This window comes from Pagrus pagrus (assembly GCF_965226575.1).
Source record: "Pagrus pagrus genome assembly, chromosome: 10".
NCBI classification, from domain to species: Eukaryota; Metazoa; Chordata; class Actinopteri; order Spariformes; family Sparidae; genus Pagrus; species Pagrus pagrus.
The window spans coordinates 29393695-29414901 of record NC_140194.1 but is presented as its reverse complement, the minus strand read 5'-3'; the positions used below and the strand labels follow the sequence as shown (position 1 = coordinate 29414901).

Below are 21207 nucleotides of genomic sequence, written 5' to 3'. Positions count from 1 at the left end.
AACAAATTATAAATGTAATGCAACATGACATTAAAAAAAATTACCTTTAAAAAACACTCCACTGTGATGGAACGTTCGTGAACAAACAGTTTCACTTTCGTTTCTCCTTAAAGCCACAGTGTCGGTGTGTTTAGGTTTTGTTTCCCCTCCTCAGCACCGTGCAGGGTTGTGTCCTCTCAGTTTCGTTCCTGGGTTGATAAAAGTCAGCTGTGCGTCCTGAGGAGACCGGATGACGGCATGTTTTCATGGGGAGAGGACAGTCAGCGGGGCTTTCGGCTCAAACACGGCGCACTCACCGACAGTCGGACCGGTGATGATGATGATGCTGATGATGGGGTTCAGTATTCAGACCTCGGTTATCACATCACGGACCTGTCAGCAGGTCACAGCGTGCTGGCCTTCTGCAAAAGTAATGGAAACTCGTTCATCATCAGAACAAATGAGAGCGAAGACGGGAGGAGAGTCAGAGGGAAGCAGAGTGAGCATCATCACATATTTCTACTTATTTATATTAAATAACTCAACCTGGTGCTTACAAAGCATTTAAAAAAGGAAGTTATTATTATCAGTAATGGTGACATGCCTCTGCTGTGTTTCACTCTCAGAGTTTGTGAAATGTAAAGACAAGATTCAGGCTGTGAGTTGTGGGGATAATTCAGTCACACTGCTGTCAGACAGAGGCAACGTCCTGTCTGTGGACACAGCTCACACATACATCCCCAGGTAAGAAAGAGCTGCTGTCAATGTCCTACACTTGCAAGAAAATGTATAGAATGATCCAAAATTGTTTGTAATCTGCATTTGGTTACATGCTGTTTAGCTTGCGGTATTTCCTGTTTCTTGTTCTTCAGGCCAGTGGAAGCTTTGAGCAACATCACAGTAACGCAGGTATCCTGTGGGAGCCACCATTCAGTAGCCCTGACCAAAGGTACAGTAAGGTGCCTTGGGTCTATTGTGCCATAAGTGTATAGATGTTTGTGTCTGAGCTTTTTGCCTTTCTGACAGTTTAATTTGTAGTGCTGAAGAGATGCTCATTTTCAGGTTGATCATTTTATGTTTATGGCTTGCTGCTGGAATAGGTTTACGTGCTTTAATGCTCAAAAAACACATCAGTTTTCTCATACGCCTGAGCAAGCACCACTAACACCAACAGAGAAGCTGTACTAAAGTAATAGTATGTGCCAAACTAGGTGACTCAGCGTGATGTCGCGTGATGTTTCGGAACAAAAGGCGAGACTACTGACTAGGTGTTTCAGGAGCAGTGTTTTCTGTGGAAGGGAGGAGCCTCTGTTGGTGCAGACCTTTTTTTTTATCTTTCAAGATCATTTACATGCACAAGAACCTTTATAAAACAAAAGGAAATAAATGAAAAAGCATCTCCTTTACACACAAAGATGTTAGTGGATTATTCTGATTAATATTGTTTGAGAAATGATGTTCTCTTCTTTGTCTTTATTGCAAAAAAAAAACCCAAACTTTATTGTTTCAGTGTGCTTATGTGTCTGTAATTTGGGTGAACTCATCCTTTAAGAGTTCAAAGATCAGCTCATTGGCCCTTTAAAGTCATGTGTGTTGTGTTTACAAACAGTGGCACTGTGAATGTCATTACACCTTCTCACCAGTAGGAGTCTCTGTTGGATTGTTTAGAGCAGATGAGTGGACACAGTGAGGTAGAGAGGGCTAGTGGCTGCTAAATAAACTCCTCAACAGTTTGAAACATGCAAAAACAAGTAGATAAATTAAGTGCTGAAAATTATGGCTACACCTTCCAACAACTACATGCTACCTGTGCTGTTGTCAAGAAGTGTAGCTCTGCCCTTCAGTGCACAGGGTTTAATGGGTCAGTCCATGGAAACACTGTAGTCTAAGATGTCAGTAAAGTGTTTGAGAAAGCAGACTACAGTATTGTAAACTGCACTATGCAGCTCACAAAGTCATGGTGATTCTCTACAGATGGGCAGGTGTACACATGGGGCCAGGACTCCAGAGGCCAGCTGGGTCTGGGGAAGAGGAAGCTCGGTGCCAATTCACCCCAACACCTCCGATCTCTGTCAGCGATCCCCCTGGTCCAGATCACTGCAGGGGGAGAGCAGAGCTTCGCCCTCTCTGTGTCTGGAGGTGTGTTCGGCTGGGGGAGAAACGACTGTGGACAGCTCGGGCTGGGAGACAGGACAGGTAGAACGATTTTATCTTACATTAGATATATAGATATATATATTTCTGTAACACGTAAACCTCACTTTGAATTTCTTTTCTATAGACAGACATACACCTACTGCTGTTCATTGTCTGAACATGAAGAAAACTGTTCACATTTCCTGTGGAAAGGACCACACTGTCACTCTGACCAAGGTTAGACACAGAAACCTGGTAATACTTTCTAGTGCAGTACAAAAACCTTGGTAGTTACTAAATATTCTTCTAGTTGCCATATACTGTACTCCTCCCCATAATCATTTCTTAGTAACTACTCACAATTTTGCATACCTATCATTTTAATACTCTCATGTTGTTACCACAAAACAGTGTCAATGAGAGCAGAGAGTCCGAGCCAAAACAGTAAAGTGTCATTCTGTAAAACCAAAACAATGAGCTGAAAGACACTATAACATAAAGCTGAGTTAGATGATAACTCTCTTTGGGTTCATCAATTCAATTCAATTCAGTTTGGAAAGTACTGACTCCTGCAGCGACAAACATCTCACTTGCACTAGTCCATCCACAGAAGGGCTCTTTAGTAATATTACCAAGGCATCATGATAAGCTACTTGAAGTCTCAGCCAGCATGTGTTCCTGTAGTCCGACCACGATGGTGTGCACTACGAGTGACAAAAAATAATTTGTACAACTTAGATCCCACAGATTTGTAAATGTGAATGATAATGGGACTTTAACCACTTAACTCCGTTTGCTTCCTCAGACTGGTGCAGTGTTCACATTTGGCTCTGGTCAACATGGACAGCTCGGGCACAACTCATTCAGCGATGAACTACGACCTCGGCTGGTTGCAGAGCTCTGGGGGGCAAAAGTCACCAAGATCACATGTGGACGGTACAGTAGATCACCTTTTATTTTTATTTTTGTATTTTTTGTTCTCCCCATTTCAGTTGTAGCAGTTTCAACATGTACGGCTCCTGGTTAAAAGTTGTTTTGAAACCATGTCAGTGTTTCTCAATTAGTTCCAAATGACACAGAAACGTGTGTGTTTATATAGAGAACTATAAAGACACTCCATCACTCTGGGTCAGACTATGTACCTGTAGATTTTGATATTCTGTTCATTGTTTTATTATACCGTCAGAACAATCATGAAGACACAGGAGACACTATAACAATGAGTTTAGATTGTCTGGCAGTTCACTGGCAGTTGTCTGAGTATTACTTTGGAAAAAGATAGAATCTCCGATGATGCTGTAATTGTCTTTTGAAACCAGGGTTGACTACTAAACTGTAACTTCTAAACAGACAACCAAAGATTACATGAATTATGTTTTGAAGAGTATTTCCCTCAATAAAATATTTATTTGTGATATTCTGTCTACTCAGACATCACACATTAGTACTGACAGACTCCAAGAGGGTCTACTCCTTTGGGCGTGGAGAAGTAGGTCAGCTGGGACACGGAGAGGAGAGTCATCCGTCTGTGCCGCTACCTGTTCAACTGCCACAAGGTGACCACAATTCTGTAATAAATGAATTAAAAATGTGAATGCAAGAAATGATTTCATTACAGAGATTACACTTTAATTCCATCACTGTTCCAGACTCTGCTGACGATCCAAAAGTTACAAACATCTTCGCAGGAGGAAACTGTTCATTTGCAATATGCACGTCTGCTGAGGTACCAACACAAATACATAAAACACAAGCCATGATGGTTGAAGGTATAATCATGTGAACACTAACTCAGTGTGCTTCTTTTATAGGAAGTTGCCAGTGTGAACAATGTAACACAGCATTGTCTTGATGGCATGATTGACAAATGGATTGCTGAATGTGATTCAAAGTCATGGAGAAAGATAAAACAGTAAGAAGCTATAACGCATGAGCATTTTTTTTTTATTATGCAATTATTTTGTTGAATATCCTGATGTTTTATGACTGGAATGGAATATTTCAATTGGATCAAAAGAATACACACTTTTTTTTCTGTCAGTTGACTAAAAATGTTAAATCTTCACAGGGAAATTCACAGGATGTTTTCCTCTGCATCCTGTGTGAATAAAAGCTTCCTTGAACAAAGGTAAACAATTTTCAGCACTTACTTTAATCTGGTGAATTTTCACATTTATTGTACACCCTTGCCTGTAGATAGTAAGTCAACCTCTTTGGTGTAGACTGAAATATCTCCACAACTGTTGGATGGATTGTGATTAACTTTGCCTCAAAAAAGATCACAGTTCCTAGATGTTAGTATTTATCTCAAAGCACCATTGTGCCGAATTGTATTTTTTTCTTCTTTGTGTTTTTAGGAAGGACAAACATTTCCAGACTTCACTGAAGTATTCTGGCTTGAACTTGTCTCTTGCACGAATTGCCTTCAAGAAACTGGTGAAAAAGGACAATGTTTTGGCTGAGGTATGTAACTGAAATGTTTGAAATGTGTATGAAGTTATCTTCTTAGAATATTTGTCTTACTTTTCTAAATGCACTGTCTGCTTAAAGATCCCATGCTATGCATTGTAAGAATAGGGTGGCTGCTAGAAATTGTTTTGCTTTAATGCTTAAAAAACACCTAATTGTTCTCATACTGTTCATTGCTGCAGCACCTCTATTCACCATTTTTTATGAAGGCTCCGTTTTAGTGCCTGTGTCTTTAAGGCCACCCTCCCGAAACCAAAGCTGCTCTGATTGGTCAGCTCTCATAAGCCTGAACAGGTGCTGCTCACTGTGTTTTTGCATTAGTTCTGCCAGTGTTTTTGCAACCTCAGCTGTGCTGGGGGTGTGGCTGATGGCAATGACTGTATAGTTGTGACATCACTACCTTACCGAAGCCCTGATGGCTCATTTGAAGGCCTGTTTCTGAAAACAGGCTGTATGCATTTGTCTTAGGCTTTTAGAAAATGATCCAATTGTAATTTTCTCTGAACACCACCCTGAGCAGTGAACCATGCACTCTACATTGCTCCATCCAGTCATTGGTTGATGAGTGACCATGCACCACTGTTTTTAAACTGACAGGTTGAGGCTGCTGTCCAGCACTTGCTTCCTTCCCTTGATAAGAAGCCAGTGGGTGTGGAGGGGTTGAGGATCCACCTGCTTCTCATGGAGCTCCTGTATGTGATCCAGAGACACAAACGGCAACAAACGAGCACAAAGCTTGCCGAGGCAGTCGCTGCTGCAGTACTCTGCTTGTCTGATGACAGCCTCCAGGTCATAGGTACTGTCACCTCCAAACGTTGCATAATATCTGGATTCTGTTTGTTTAGATTAAATGCACTTTGTACAATGAAAGCAACATAATGCTGTCATAAATACAAATCGTACAAATAGTCATTCAGTGGATTTACACTGAGAAGTTACCTCTCTGTAGAGCAGTTTCTTATTGTTAGTGACGGACTCCGCCATTCCATGCTGGATTCAGATTGCTGGCCTCAATCAGTTCTAAAAACTGTCTGCAAAACAAGACAACGGACAGTTGTGAATCTTTTTTTTGCATCAGTTTTAAACAGGAAGTAATGCACAGCTCCTCCTCCTAAAGATATCCAACAAATCTTCATGTTGTCTTCTTCAGGAGACTGGTGGTCCTTGCTGTCGCCCTCCACCATGGTTAAACATGTTAAGGTGTGGAAGCAAGCCCTCTCAGTGGTCCTGTCCTTTGAGCCTGTACCTCGCAACTCTGGAGTCAGAAACCTGCTGCTAGTCCTCCAGTACATGTACAATGTTAGTATGGCTTGTTCCTGTATTTTTTGTAATTGTTATATATTATTGAACGTTTCACCTAATACATAAAACATATTTTGCTTTAAAGGCCAACAGCAGGATTGCAGAACCACAAAGGTTGCCAGAAAGTGATTTTAATGTGAAGATTGACAAAGAGTTTCTTCTTGAGGATCTGCGGTTTTGGCGTTCAAGGTTGAAACACAAGGTAAAAAAACAAATGGTTTATTAGATTATGAGCAAAGGCCATGTCTCTGTACATCGTGGGTTTAAATCTACTTTGTGATAGCTGCCAAGTCATTGCCTCCTTCCATTGCCCTTTATTTCTGTCCTCTCTTTTCAGACAATGTTTTTTTCAATAGTTGCCATTTAAATTTTCTGTTAAATGTGAAGACCCTGTGTACATTTTTCCCTTTTAGAAGGCGAATGCAGAGCCACTCATCCTCTGTAGTTTTCCAATCGTGATGGATCTGCAGTCAAAGAAAATAGCTTTTGATATGAATGCTAGCAGCACCAAGGTAATCAGGCCTTGAATTCTTCTTCATGAGCCGTTACACACAATACTGTCAGGGTGGACTATTGCAGTGCACAACACAAAAATGGTAGAATAAGTTATGAGAAATTAAATGTTTCATTTTATATTTTATTTCAGTGGGAAACAATTTATCAAATCATCTGCAGTATGCCATTTGAATATGGATTCCCACTACCTCAAGATGTGTTCTTTGTAATGGACCTGAGGAGAGCAGCAGTTTTGGAAGACACCTTCAAACAAATGGCTACTGCTCATCACACTGACTACAAGATGCCACTTGTGGTAAATGTGTAGACTTCATCTGATAACCATAGCATGGCCAAAGTCACATGTTCTTGTATAAACTACTGTTTCAGCCGCAAGGCTTATTTTGTGCACTTTTGTCTTCCAGGTTTACTTTGATAAAAACCGAACAATCGATAATCTCTGCAAAAAAGACTTTTTCTACAAAGTTTTTCACGACATGGTGTCACCTGAATCTGGCATGTTCATGTTCAATGACACTGAAACGCTGGCATGGTTCCCCTCCAAAGTAAGTATTTAGATCCTCATACATGAAAATAATTGCTGCACAATAGACTCAAAAATGTATTTGATTTATTGGCTCTCCCTCCGATTGTAATACGTAACAATGGAACAATATACTGTATAAACAATATAACTGAAGGTTTTACCTCATCGAAAAACATATAAATCATTAATCCTATATTCAACACCAGGCAACAAAGGAGGACCAGAGATACTTCCAGTTTGGGGTTCTGTGTGGATTGGCTTTATACAACGGCTGCATCATTCACCTACCCTTTCCACTGGCTCTGTTCAAGAAGCTGCTGGGTGTAAAGCCTTCACTGCAGGATTTGTTGGAATTCAGCCAACTTGTTGGAGCGTAAGAGGAAATATATGTATATTGAAAAGACAAATATTTGGTTTTAGTGTTGACTTTCTGCTCAGAATACTGGACATTATATTTGATAATTTTAAATATTATTCCTTTTTTGTGTTTTAAGGAGTCTGCAGTACATCCTGGAAGACTACCAAGATGACGACTTAGAAAACCTGGACATGTATTTTGTTGTAGGTGTTTCACAGTGGCAAAAATGTTATTTATCCTTTTCATGATATCCACCTGAAAAATCAATTATCACATTATCACTATCTTATTCTTTCTTTCAACTGATCAACAGATCACCTGGGATGGGATAGAGGTCGACCTTGATCCTAAAAATCCTGAAAAGCCGGTGACAAGTCAAAACAAGTAAGGACTGTTTTAACATGACCCAAAGTTGTGTGATACTGTGAGTGCATTAAGAGTGAACGCAGTTTCAGACTTGTTAAGCTGGAGAATGTTACAAGTCATCCAACACTTAATATGCTCAAAGCAATTCTTTAGTACAACCAAACTGCTACTATCAGAGGGGATGAACGGAAGATATAATTGCATGTCATCTGCATAGAAATAGTATATCTGCTAATGATGTGGCCAAGGGTGAAAGAGAAAGAATGCGACCCAAAATTGACCCTTGAGGTACACCACAAGTACGTTTTGTAGGAGGAAATGAAGCTATCAGGTTCCACAGGAGGATGCCTTACTGAAAGATAGGATTTCAGTCAGTCTTATTGAAATAAAGGGGAACAGAGCAGTTAATAAGTAAACAATATAATATGTAACATTAAAATGTAAGATTCTTTTATTGTGGTCTCATTCCAATTGTTTCCAAAAAGGGTCAAACCCAAAGAAATTTGTAATTTTATTCAAGGTAACAGTGGATTTCATTTGGTCGCTTGTTGCTATGACTTCAGGGAAAGAGTCCCAGAGCAAGGTTGGAAGTCTGTGAATGTGACTAAAAATAACGTGAATGAAACTGAAAAAAACATTACTCCATAGTAGATGGATTTCTCATTAACAATGGTGGTTGATTACAATGAAAACAACAACTCCCATGCTCCCATACTACTTCAAGACTCATCAATCTTTATCTTTTGTATCTTTTTGTTTTGATTGTTTTGATTGAGGACCCCTATCTTCGGAAGTGCATGTGGTGCATTTAGTAGATGTGTGGATCTCCGGTATTTGCTGACTTGAAACTTTAATCTGTTAAACAGGAAGGAGTTTGTGGACGCCTACGTGAATCACGTCTTCAACACATCAGTGGAGGGCGTGTTTCAGGAGTTCAAGCGAGGCTTCTTCCAGGTGTGTGACCGAGATCTGGTGAAGCTGTTCCGACCAAAGGAGCTGCAAGAAGTTTTGGTGGGCAAAGACTTGCTTGACTGGGCAAAGCTGAAACAGGTACTGTCTATAACCAGATCTCTTTATAGTCCAGTTTTCTCTGAAGCTGTGTCTGATTTATCACATCCTTCTTTATTTGAACACTACAAATGATTATAACTGTCTGTAACAGATGTAATTGTAACAGTCTGTTTCACTGTTTTTAGAACACAAGCTATGAGGGGGAGTACCATGCAGGCCACCCCACCATACAGATGTTTTGGGAGGTTTTTGATGAACTAAATGAGGATCAGAAGAAAGCTTTCCTTTGTAAGTATTGTACCTGATTTTAACATATTAAAAAATACTGTTTACTAGGGCAGTTAAAATAATGCATTAATTTCGATTTATTAATTACAGAAAAAATACACATGAACACGTTCCACAGCAGCTTTGTAAAGATCATGGAGGCAAATATTTAAAGGGTGCTGAGCACAGGTCTACTGAATGGAAACTCCAGCCAGTGTTTCTAACTGCCAAACGGTTAACGTTCTTTCTCAAACTGAGAATGGCCTGTGGTTAGTAGCTAGATGTTATACCAAAGCTACCAAACGCTCTCGTTTCAGCATGATTAACAACTTTAGCATGGATAGCAATAGCATGGATATTAGCAGGGATAGTGATAGCAGTCACTCAAACATGAGGTCTTCTTTAGTAGTAGGGATGGTCAAACTGTAACCTGTACAACACTCACTACAATGACCCTGTTCTTATGGGAGCCATGCCACTCTTTCACACCAAAGGCGAAGCTTGGTGGATGACATCAAAGTCCCAGATTTCACTGTGGTCCATTCCATTTTGGCGACAGCTTTCAGCGAAATTGTCAATTTTTTAATTGTCAAAAGTTATAAAACATTGTCAGGAAAGATCACAAAAATACCAAAACACAGTGGAGTGGGGCTTCAAAAAAACACCCAGATGGAGCTGTTGACAGGAGCACCGTTTTGTGCAATTTATGCAGAAAGGAATTTTCTAACCATCAGAGAACTTCAAGCTTTGAATATCACCTCCTTTAAAGTTTAGAATGTCCATTTATTCATTATCACTCAAATACCAAAATCCATTTGCATTGCATGCTTACGGTATTGGAATATGCGATCAATTATGATTAATTAATCACAAAGCTTGTAATGGATTAGATTACTTTTTTAATTGCTTGACAGCCATACTCTTTACACATATACATTGAAATGAGCTATTTCAGCAGCTTCCTTTATCTTGATGCTTCATGATAGTTTTTGCATTTGCTGTTCTGTATACTCGTCATCGGATAAGTTTGTGAGAAAATGCCCTCACACATTAGATAGTGGTTGTTTGGGATCAATAAAATAACTACTCTAGTTAGCAGCAACTACATTATGTTTTCATCACCTATTTTGTCTAGAGGGAAGGGTGGCACATAGATAAGGATGTTACAAAAATAATGAAATTAAAAAGTGTGAAACTCACCGATCACCACTTCTCCTCTACTAGGGTTTGTGACAGGCTTTGAAAGGGTGCCGATTCTTGGCATCGCAAATGTCAAGATGATAGTCAAAATTGTCGAAGTCCAGGACCTCTCCTACGACCAGTTCTACCCTCAGACACATACGTGTTTCTCAACCCTGGAGCTGCCCTTATACTCAACTAAAGAGATCATGCAAACCAAGCTGATAGAGGCCCTGACCAACAACGGAAATATCTACAAGTGATGGTGGAGCTGCACCACAACTATTCACTGCACCTGTACAGAGAAGTGGACATTGCAATAGAGCACTTTATAAATGGATGACAAAGAGCAGCCTTTGTAGCTATTGCTAATGTGTGTTTGTATATGCAAAAACAAAGGTTTCTAAAGTCTTTTTGATGATAATGATGATGATGATGATGATGATGATGATGTGTGTGTATAGTGAATAAACTGATATAAATAGTACATACTGTACTATATAAATTGCAAGTCAGTCTTAAGTAAGTTGCCTTTTACAGGTGTTGCATCTCCTCAGGGGATAAAGAGTGTGAAAGAGTTTGTTATTTTGGGGCCAAGTTGAACCAGAAATGTTACATACAGAATAATTGCATACAGTAAACCAGAATGATCTACATTTATACTCACTGTGTATGTTCGTTATATGTAAATGTTTTATTGTTGGAGCGATAAAGAAAATACATTCTTCTCACCTTCTCAGCTGTGGAATAACTGATACAACTTCATAGAACCACAAATACACTGGAACCTTAAGAGCAGTTCTGAATCTTACTGCTGCAGACAGTCAGCTGGGTTATTATAAGTTTAAGGGAAATAACGCAACAGATGTATATAAAGTATATGACTTTAGGAGATATAGTATCCTGCATACGTAGTAAGGATTACCTTCTATTGTTTGATGAATAATATTCAAGACTTGAGATAGGCCCCCTGCTAATAAAGGGTGAATCCAAACAGTATTGATTGTGGTACATAAAAAAAAATCCTGCCCAATACTTCCGTTAAATGGTAACTCCACCAATTTCACACGTTAAAGTGTGTTAACAGGTCTTTGGGAGTACTACTGAATATGTGAAAGTAGTATTAAGTCTTTTGTGGCTCCAGAGGAAGCTGCATGTACAGTAATGTTATTTAATGGTGGTAAGGAAAGCATTGATTAGTGGGCCCCACCGATGTGACTATTTGTGGTTATACTGTGGAATGTGCAAGTGTGTATGACATATATGTGGTGGAACCCAGGAATAATATCACAGACTTGTGAAAGAAATAAAGCACATGCTGATACAAATTTTCTCATTTTCATCTGTAGTTAACTGGGTAATTCTGAAAAATGCTCTCTGAAAAACAATAAAGCAAGAAGAAAATAATATAGCCTATATATTTTTTATTTGCTGTTTTTGTGTGTTTTCTTGCGACATTTTTTCTTATTTTTTGTTTTGTCTTGTATTAAACTGCCCTATGAATTAAATGACTAATGTTACAAATGTGTGGAAAATAATTATAATTTGAAAATGCCAACGTGTTTTATTGGATAATGAATAATGCAATTTATGTATTCATCAAATCAAACAAAAAGGATCCCTCATTATCTGTTATTGTCAGTCAAATAATGGAACTTGGGATCCTTGTGCCAGTTACCATCTTAACAATACAGTAAAATACAATCTGTGCTTACTTTTGGCCCAACTATTCTTTTTTTTTTTTTTTTTTTTTTTACATTTGGCCCTCAAAGGGAAACATTTCTGGCACCTCTGGTCTCAATACTGCTGTAGTCTGTAGTTTCACTTTCATTTTCCTTTCACTGCAAATGTCCCTCCTATCTCTGAGTCACTGGCTGTGTTGTTTTCCCTTCGTCATGTTTTGGACTTTACATAGTTAATGAATAAAGTTTCGTTTCTGCCTGACGGAGCTGAGCCATATAAATCAGCCCTCTGTCTGTCAGAGTCACTTCAGCAAAATGTTTTCATGGGGAGAGGACTGTCGGCAGGGCTTTCGGGCGAGAGTTAACCCAATAGGAGACGTGGTTCACTTTTTAAACCTCAGTTTTCACATCACAGATCTGTCAGCTGGTCACAGTGCGATCGCCTTTGTCAAAAGCAATGGAGATGCATCCATAATTCGCATGGATGAGAGCGAAGACGGGAGAAGAGCCAGAGGAAAACAGAGTGAGCATCAGCCTTGTGTTTCTGTCTTTATGTGACACGTGTACTTCCTTCTGTCATTAGCTTAAAGAGGTTCTCTTCTTGCTTCACTGATCCATTACAACCTGCTGTGTTTCTGTGGCCTGTGTACTCGCAGAGTATGTGAAATGTCCAGAGAAGATTCAGGCTGTGAGCTGTAGAGATGATACAGTCACACTTCTGTCTGAGAGGGGCACCGTGCTCTGTGTGGACCCAACTCACACTCCTTTCAGTCCAAGGTATGCAAAATATGAATTTTATTATTTTTTTCTATAATGTGAGTTTCTTTATTTGTTGTTTGTCTTTTCTTTTGTGAAATCTGCTCTTGAATTATGGTAGCCCAAGTGTTTATGTGCTGCTTCCTGTTGTTTCAGGGCACCAGAGGTTTTGTGTAAGATACCAGTACTTCAGGTTGCTTGTGGGAGCCAGCATTCAGTTGCCCTGACCAAAGGTAAAGTAGATTAGAACCGAAAGCAAGTTTCTGTTGGCTCCTATCACAGTCATGGATGCCCTTAGCACAGAAAATGTTAAAATCGTCCTATATGTATCTATACATGTAGTTAGCTCCCCTTTCTTCAATACATTTAGTCAATCCCAGTATAGACTTTGTAAACCATTCTATTAACTGTTGTTGATGAGCTGGAAAAAATGCCTCAGCTAGTATTGAGACAGGATGGTAAAAGATCATTTGAATTATAATAACATAGCAGAAAAAACAAACAACAATAAAAATACAGGATGTTTGAGAATGCCGATTAGAGCATTGAACATAGCACTATTGAGCTCACAAAGTCATGGTGATTCTCCACAGATGGGCAGGTGTACACATGGGGCCAGGACTCCAGAGGCCAGCTGGGTCTGGGGAAGAGCCAGACCAGCACTGATTCACCCCAACACCTCCGATCTCTGTCAGCGATCCCTCTGGTCCAGATCGCTGCAGGGGGGGAGCAGAGCTTCGCCCTCTCTTTGTCTGGAGGTGTGTTCGGCTGGGGGAGAAACGACTGTGGACAGCTCGGGCTGGGAGACAGGACAGGTAGAACGATTAGTCATTTTATCTTACATTTATTAAAATATATATATATATATATATATCTTTAACATTTAAACCTCACTCTGAATTTCTTTTCTATAGACAGACATACACCTACTGCTGTTCATTGCCTGAACTTGAAGAAAACCGTTCACATTTCCTGTGGAAAGGACCACACTGTCACTCTGACCAAGGTAAGGCAAAGAAACATGGCACCCTCATGTTGTTACTTACCACTTTTCATTGCTGGAAAAGCATACAGTTCTAGAAATGACATGGAAATGAAGGAAAGTGCAACTTACAGATTTCAGTTTAAAGGTTTACTTCTGAGCACACTCCACTGTCGAGCTTTCCTCGCTGAAAATTAAAAAATGTATTCAGGGATTCAAAGTGCTGACTGCCAAATTAAACAGGCATGGTTTAATTCCGGAGAGCTATTCTGTGTCATTATCATATCTGTGTCATCAGTTAATATTTGAATATTAATTACTGTAAACTGACACTGAATATGATACGCATGTTTGAGCAGAGGGAAGATTAAAAAAGGTTATAAATTGATGCTTTTTTGTGAAAATGATACCACATACTAACTTCTTTCATCTCACAGAGTAAGCAGGACTTTAATTGTCTGGTTGCTTTTATAGGATGGTGCAGTGTTCACATTTGGCTCTGGTCAACATGGACAGCTCGGGCACAACTCATTCAGCGATGAACTACGACCTCGGCTGGTTGCAGAGCTCTGGCGGGCAAAAGTCACCAAGATTGCATGTGGACGGTACAGTACAATGACAAACTTTAACAATTATTCTGAGCCAGTTCTACTCATTACTAACGCAGTTTTAGCATGATTGGAGTTTTATTTAAATGTTTTACATCTTTCATTTGACTTTTCTTTTGCTTACAAATGACAAATTTAAATATATTTAAGATAACTGCACTTCCAAATGACAACGAAAACAGTTTTACACAAGAAAGCTATTAAATGTATGGCTATAAATATGCATTTTGAGGGAGTTTTGTTGCATGTGAGAACATCACAGAAGGATACAAGAAAGGTGTGTGACTGACTCAACAATAGATAAATTATTACACTAGCTATAGTCTAGTAAATGGGGGCTTGGTTGCTGTAGTACATCTTAGTTGCCATTAAAATTTACTTTGTTCTAAACTGTTTTCTCAATCAGACATCACACATTAGTGTTAACGGACTCCAAGAGGGTCTACACTTTTGGGTGCGATGAGCAAGGCCAGCTGGGACATGGAGAGGAGAGTCATCCGTCTGTTCCGCTACCTGTTCAACGGCCACAAGGTAACTACAATACTCAAATAATTAATGTGAATGACAAGTCAAGTCAAGTGTATTTATAGAGTAATATATTTAAAATGCAAATACAATACACTTTGAAATTTTATTGACATTCCCAAGACAGCTTAGAAATTCCTGTGCTTAACCTAGTTTCAAGATGTATCGCTGCATGAGTATGGCATGGTTAAAATGACATCTTTATGATAGATAGGTAACGCACACCAGGTGTTGTAACCAGGTGCTGATCACTGGACTGGTAGAAGCTCTAATTGACGTTTCGGCCCTCAGGCCTTCATCACAATCAACAACCATACTGAGACACAATTGCTGAAATTATATATATATACTGTATGTACTATAGTAGACCACACCAGTCATCTCCCACCACTAGGGTGAGGCTAAAAACTTTGAAATAGACAGTGATAAGATACAGCCAATCAAATGACTTCAAGAGTAAAAAGACACAATGTTTCATAGCACATGTAAAGATTGAAATGTTACAGTGCAGCTGAAGACTAGACATAACTTTAATTCTATTGTTATTTCAGACACCACCAATGGTCTCATAATCAGAAACATCTACGCAGGAGGAAACTGTTCATTTGCAACCTGCACATCTATTGAGGTACCAACACAAATACTAACAATACACACCATAATTGTTGGAGGTGTAATAATATCACTAACTGGTCATTTATCTAAAACAGAGATTAACTCCGTCTTGTTTCCCTCACAGGAAGTTCATCAGGACACTGACGGTGTCAACAATGTAACACAGCACACTATTGATGATATGATTGACAGATGGGCCTCAACATGTGATTCAAAATCATGGAAAAAGATCAAACAGTAAGCAGTTTTTATTTTCTCAATATAGAATTGGTTTGTTTATTGGACCAATGTTTTATGACTTTTAATTAGCTCCAAATTACTTAAGCTGTGTTCTCAATGTTATTGGCTAACACTAAGAAACCTTCACAGGGAAATCCACAAGCTGTTCTCCTCTGCCTCCTGTGTGAATCAGTGTTTCCTTGACCAAAGGTAAACACCATCATGTGCATGATCTTCCCTTCCTTGTATCTGGTGAATTACATTACAATTACATGCATTTTTTTTGTCCTCATAGCAAAGACAAACATTTCCAGACCTCACCAAAGTACTCCGGCCTGGACTTGTCACTTGCACAACGTGCTTTCAAGAAACTGATGAAGAATGATGATGTTACGGCAGAGGTATGAACTTGAAAAGTGACTATCTATGTTTGGCATCTGATCAGTAATTAACAAGGAAGGGTGTAAAGTTTACTTTATACTTATTAAGTTATGTTTTTCAACAGGTTGGGGCTGCTGTTCTGCAGTTGCTTCCATCACATATTGAGAAACCATTGGGAGTGGAGGGGTTAAGGATCTTCTTGCTTCTCACTGAGCTTCTACATGTGATCCCGAGACACAAATGGCAACAGAGCACAAAGCTTGCAGTAGCACTCGCTGCTGCTATACAAAGACTCTCTGTTGAAAGCTGCCAGGTCATAGGTACTGAGAGAGATAACAGTATAAATGTTTGAGAGGCTTCATTAATCATTGGATCGTGTAATATTGTGCTCATTTGACTGACATTCAAAACGTTTCCACTACCTTAGAATAACCAATAACTAATGTCCTCCCTGGTTTGTTGGCCAGCTGTAATGTTGCACAGTGCTGCCACCCTTTGCTGTGGTGGCAGGTGTCATGTGTTGGCTCTGGCCAATCAAAGCTCCTGCTGCTATTTTAAAATAATTCTTGAAATATATTTTAAATTGAATTTTTATTTTATTAGCATTCATTTAATAATATCAAATAGTTTAATAATAACAAAAGTCATGGACTAAGTTAATGTAAATAATTTCTAATTGTTTAATCTTTATGGTATAGTTTTTTTTCCCCATACTCCAGACTCCATACTTGTGACATCTATTCTGTTGTGAATGCTCACTAACTGTCTGCACATCTCCATGTCTCCTCCTCAGTGGACTGGTGGTCTTCACTGTCGCGCTCCACCATGGTTAGACATGTTGAGGCGTGGAGTCAGGCCCTCTCAGTGATCCTGTCTTTTCAGCCGGCCCGTCGCGACTCTGGAGTCAAAAACCTGATGCTGGTCCTCCTGAACATGTACAATGTTAGTATAAGTTGTCTTTTTTTATGTAAATTACAAACCACACCAAATTGAATCCAGCTCAACTTTTCTTCTGTGATGGTTTCTGTTTCCTACCAATCTTTCACTTCACTAACACTACCTAAATATACCTGTTTTACAGGCCAACAAAAGGATTACAGGATGTCGGGGAATCCCAGAAAAAACATTCTGTTTGAAGATCAGCCAAACATTTCTCCAGGAGGATCTGCAGCTTTGGCGTTCGATGACAAATGTGGTAAAAACCTACGGACAAAAAACTATTTTGAACCCATTGTCCCTCTTTATTGTTGTTTCTTTCATTTAAACAAAACCCCACCAATTTAAAAAATCTATGATCATCAAGGGTACATTTTGGTATATTAAACGACTGATTTGTTCTTTTTTCAGGATGAGAATCATCGGCAGCTTATCCTTTGTAACTACCCATTTGCGATGGATGTGCAATCGAAGATAATGGCTTTTAACATCGATGCTGCACAGCAAGCAGCTCCAGAGCTGGTGTTCATGTGGCCTTATGGATGGGTTCCCAAGTCAGATTCTAATCGTTTGGAACTGAAGCTGAGGCGAGTGTCACTTTTGAAAGACACCCTCGAACAACTGGCTGCCACTCATCACAGTGCCTTCAAGAGGCCACTTCGAGTAAGTATTCAGATTTGACCTGATGGTTAAAGCACAGACAAATTATTGTGTAGCTACCCTCATATAGGTGTCTAACAGAATTGTAACTTTTGTCTCTCAGGTCTACTTGGATGAGGACCCGAAGGTCACAGATGTCTACAGAAGAGACTTTTTTCACTGTGTGTTTCATGAGATGGTGTCACCTAAATTTGGGATGTTCGTGTTTAATGACCCTAAAACCCTGGCATGGTTTCCCTCCAGAGTAAGACTTATATATCCTTATACAGGAAGAAATATTTTTGAACCATAGACTCAGGATATTATGAATGGATTTTTCCTTTCCTTTCCTTTCCTTTCCTTTCCTTTCCTTTCCTTTCCTTTCCACATACCACATACATACATTCAAACAATTTCCTGAGATTTCAATTGTTTTCTACTTTTATCAATTCAGGTAACAAGGGAGGAAAGGACAAACTTCTTCCTGTTTGGGGTTCTGTGTGGATTGGCCTTGTACAACCAGAGTATCATATACCTACCATTCCCACTTGCTCTGTTCAAGAAGCTTGTCGGTGTGCAGCCGACACTGGAGGACATGAAGGAATTCAACAGTTTTGGAAAGTCAGTATTCTTCTTCTTATTAACTCCAATTTATTGTTTTACATTGTGATTCTGAAAGGTCACAATAGATTGTAAATACTGTTCAATTAGCTTAATAAATCTCAATTGTTTTACTCTGTTTTTTTAAGGACTCTGCAGGATGTGTTGGACAATGAAGATGATGTCGTAGAGGACATGTGCTTGTCTTTTTTGGTTGGTGTTTTACTCCACCAGTAATCTGTCTCATTTATCTGTGTTACAGTGTTCCAAAGGTTTTGCAGTTATATCACTAACCTCTTTTTTTTTTTAATAATTAACAGATAAACTGGGATGGGACAAACGTTGAACTTGATCCCCAGAATCCTGAAAAGCCAGTGACGGGACAAAATAAGTAAGACTTTAAAAATATTGAATCTTAGTGATATATGTGACCTGCACCCACATCAGCTCTGTCTGAAACTTTAATCTTCTTAACAGGAAGGAGTTTGTGGACGCCTATGTGAATCACGTCTTCAACACATCAGTGGAGGGCGTGTTTCAGGAGTTCGAGCGAGGCTTCTTCCAGGTGTGTGACCGAGATGTGGTGAAGCTGTTCCGGCCGGAGGAGCTGCAGGGAGTGCTGGTGGGCAAAGATGTCTACAACTGGGCAAAGCTGAAACAGGTACAGGCCAGAACTGAAGCTCCTCTTGTTTTCTCTGCAACTAATTACTGCATCGTCACATTTTACCATTTCAAACATTTTAACTTTATTTTTCTTAAATTAAACTAGAACACACTTTATGGAGGTGAATATCATCCTGGCCACCCCAACATACAGATGTTTTGGGAGGTTTTTGATGAACTGACTGAAGACCAGAGGAAAGATTTCCTTTGTAAGTATCCCACCTAATGTCAAGTGTTTCATTGTGGAAGCCTTTAACCAAAACAAGTAAAATATATCATGTTTAAAATTATGTTCTAAAAATGATTTCCTAGGTGTAAAAATTAAACAGATGAAATGATTTAGCCTGTGTTTCTTTACAGCCTGATTATGTCATTGTTCTCAGTTAACCATTATTATTACCACTGCAACTTAAAGCTGCAATATGTAAGACTTTTGGTTGAAAACATTAAACACTTCGAACAGAAGGTGATAGAATAACAGTTTTGACGTTATGATGTATATGTATTGTGTTGAAAAGCATGTTTAGCATGCTAACCAGTTAGCCTCGGCCCCTCTTGCGCCAAAGCTCTTGTAAATACAAACACTTGTTAGCAATCTGGGCCAAGCTGCACAGTTAACTGAGCTAACTAGCTAACGGCAGCTACACTTGACATAAGTAATTAGTTACATGCTGCTCCCTTAAAGTTAGTTATCTGTGTTTGAGAAGTCAAAAACAATCATTTTTAAGAGGTGACTGAGTCAGGAGAAAATGTAATCTAATTTACTGCCATTATTATTAACTATCATCTATTCATTCAACCATACAAATAAATAACTAACTGAAGGAGGTGCTTTAGCTGATGATGCAGATGATGCTGCTGCAAAGATGTAAACTAAGATTCCTACTTTCTGTCCACGGGTGTTCCTCAGGGTTCCTGACTGGTTATAGAGGGGTTCCTATTCTTGGCATGGACCAGATCCAAATGGAGGTTCAAGCCCAGAGCGGCTCTGACGATACGCACTTCCCTGAGTCTCTGACATGTCACTCTATTCTGGTCCTGCCCTTATACTCAACCAAGGAGATCATGAGAGAGAGGCTGACAGAGGCCCTGAAACCAAAGAGTGGATTCCTGATGTGATTGTGGCTGAACAGCTGCTGGACAGAAACATGTGTCTGTCCAGGGAAAGGGTGGACCTGACCTGTGTCACCTCGGGATGAAAACTAAATAATTGCACTGAATGCACATTATTCGACCATGTAAGAGTTTACTTTGAAAAGGCTGATCAGAGAGCAGCATTTGCAGCCATTCCTCCTCAAAGAGCATGAAGACACTTTAAAAACATGTGTGACTCTTTTAGTTTTGAAAATATAAAATACTATTAATGAACTAATGGTTTAACCTATTTATGTTTATAATGAGTTTTATATACGTAAGTCTTATATTTATGTGAAATAGTTTTTACTTGGGCCAAATTGAAAGAAACAAAAATAGTGTGTTTACCACTTTATTTATCAAATACAACACTACAACCATAATAAATCATGTATTTGTGAGGTTTATAATATTCTGTCTGATTTTGTATCTGGTTTTAACTGTATGGTGTGATTGGAGTCTGCAGTGTGTGGTTCTGGTAAATAGTAGAATAATTTATTGAAAGGTGGATATGCAGTTGGATGAAATATTAAACCAATAGCTAATGTTTAAGTAAATCAGGTGTCTTTTTAGAAAATGCGCAGTAATTTATATTGCACTTCATTCCTGTCATTGTTTTGTCATGACTATATTGTATTCATTTGTCACATGTTAAAATTTGAAAATGTGTGAACAATAAAGAAAATATATATTCAATTGTCAGGTGTGGCCTTTTCACTGATGTGCTTTACTGCATCTGTTTGGTGTCAATGAAACACTGAACGTTGCAGCCAGTGAAAGAATTCCTTACAATTATTGATACACTTATCAATATCCATATTATTAATAAAACATGCAGGTGATATAAACAGATCCCTCTGAAAATGTGACTTACTGTACCTGAGCCACTACTTAATAACTCCTTGTGCTGTAAACTTCATTTTGAGAAGAATTTAGTGAACCGAGTTGCGTCCGTCCTTTAAAGTGGGCCACAATGTCATTTTGGGTACTACCACCTGATGGCGCAAAAATCAAAACATATCAACTACTACTCACTGGCTCACATGTTACAAAACAACAGGCCCAAATACATACTGCATATCACTTACATTTAAATGTTGTGTGTGAACTTAAAGTGAACTGCCACACTGCTATAATAACCATCCAATCCAAGTTAAAGGACACCTAAAAGGTCAGTCATAAATCTAAAACAACTCCAAACCTCTGACAGTCAACAACAGTAATTTAGGAGTGGAAGTGAAGAAAACAATGTTAAAGATAGGCCTACACACCCTAGGGTTACTGCTGACAGAATCACAGGCATTGTGTTTCTGTCCTGTGCTGTTTCATTAGCTAGGTCTGAAAAGTGTGTGTCCGCG

General features: G+C 39.1%; 2 protein-coding genes across 2 annotated transcripts; both read left to right on the top strand.

Moving 5' to 3' along the window:
* The first annotated feature begins 233 nt into the window (after positions 1 to 233).
* LOC311263912 (putative E3 ubiquitin-protein ligase HERC4) lies at positions 234 to 11503 on the top strand. The gene is made up of 23 exons (XM_084364282.1): positions 234 to 478; positions 606 to 723; positions 852 to 928; positions 1954 to 2175; positions 2261 to 2352; positions 2921 to 3051; positions 3547 to 3671; positions 3765 to 3841; positions 3927 to 4027; positions 4184 to 4243; positions 4473 to 4578; positions 5182 to 5380; positions 5735 to 5883; positions 5972 to 6088; positions 6300 to 6398; positions 6533 to 6697; positions 6807 to 6947; positions 7135 to 7301; positions 7423 to 7489; positions 7600 to 7670; positions 8519 to 8702; positions 8849 to 8951; positions 10155 to 11503. Exons 1-23 carry the CDS (start codon positions 238 to 240, stop codon positions 10370 to 10372), a joined length of 3030 nt encoding a protein of 1009 aa, XP_084220408.1. The 5' UTR covers positions 234 to 237; the 3' UTR covers positions 10373 to 11503.
* Positions 11504 to 12106: 603 nt separating this feature from the next.
* Positions 12107 to 20545, top strand: LOC311263913 (putative E3 ubiquitin-protein ligase HERC3; the record flags this gene model as incomplete). The annotated part of the gene is made up of 22 exons (XM_084364283.1): positions 12107 to 12314; positions 12448 to 12568; positions 12704 to 12780; positions 13141 to 13362; positions 13462 to 13553; positions 14004 to 14134; positions 14544 to 14668; positions 15214 to 15290; positions 15402 to 15514; positions 15647 to 15706; positions 15792 to 15897; positions 16002 to 16197; positions 16671 to 16819; positions 16959 to 17072; positions 17225 to 17476; positions 17577 to 17717; positions 17907 to 18073; positions 18202 to 18265; positions 18373 to 18443; positions 18530 to 18713; positions 18822 to 18924; positions 19626 to 20545. The coding sequence occupies 22 exons, from the start codon at positions 12107 to 12109 to the stop codon at positions 19832 to 19834; spliced, it is 2982 nt and encodes a 993-aa protein (XP_084220409.1). The 3' UTR covers positions 19835 to 20545.
* Positions 20546 to 21207: the final 662 nt, after the last annotated feature.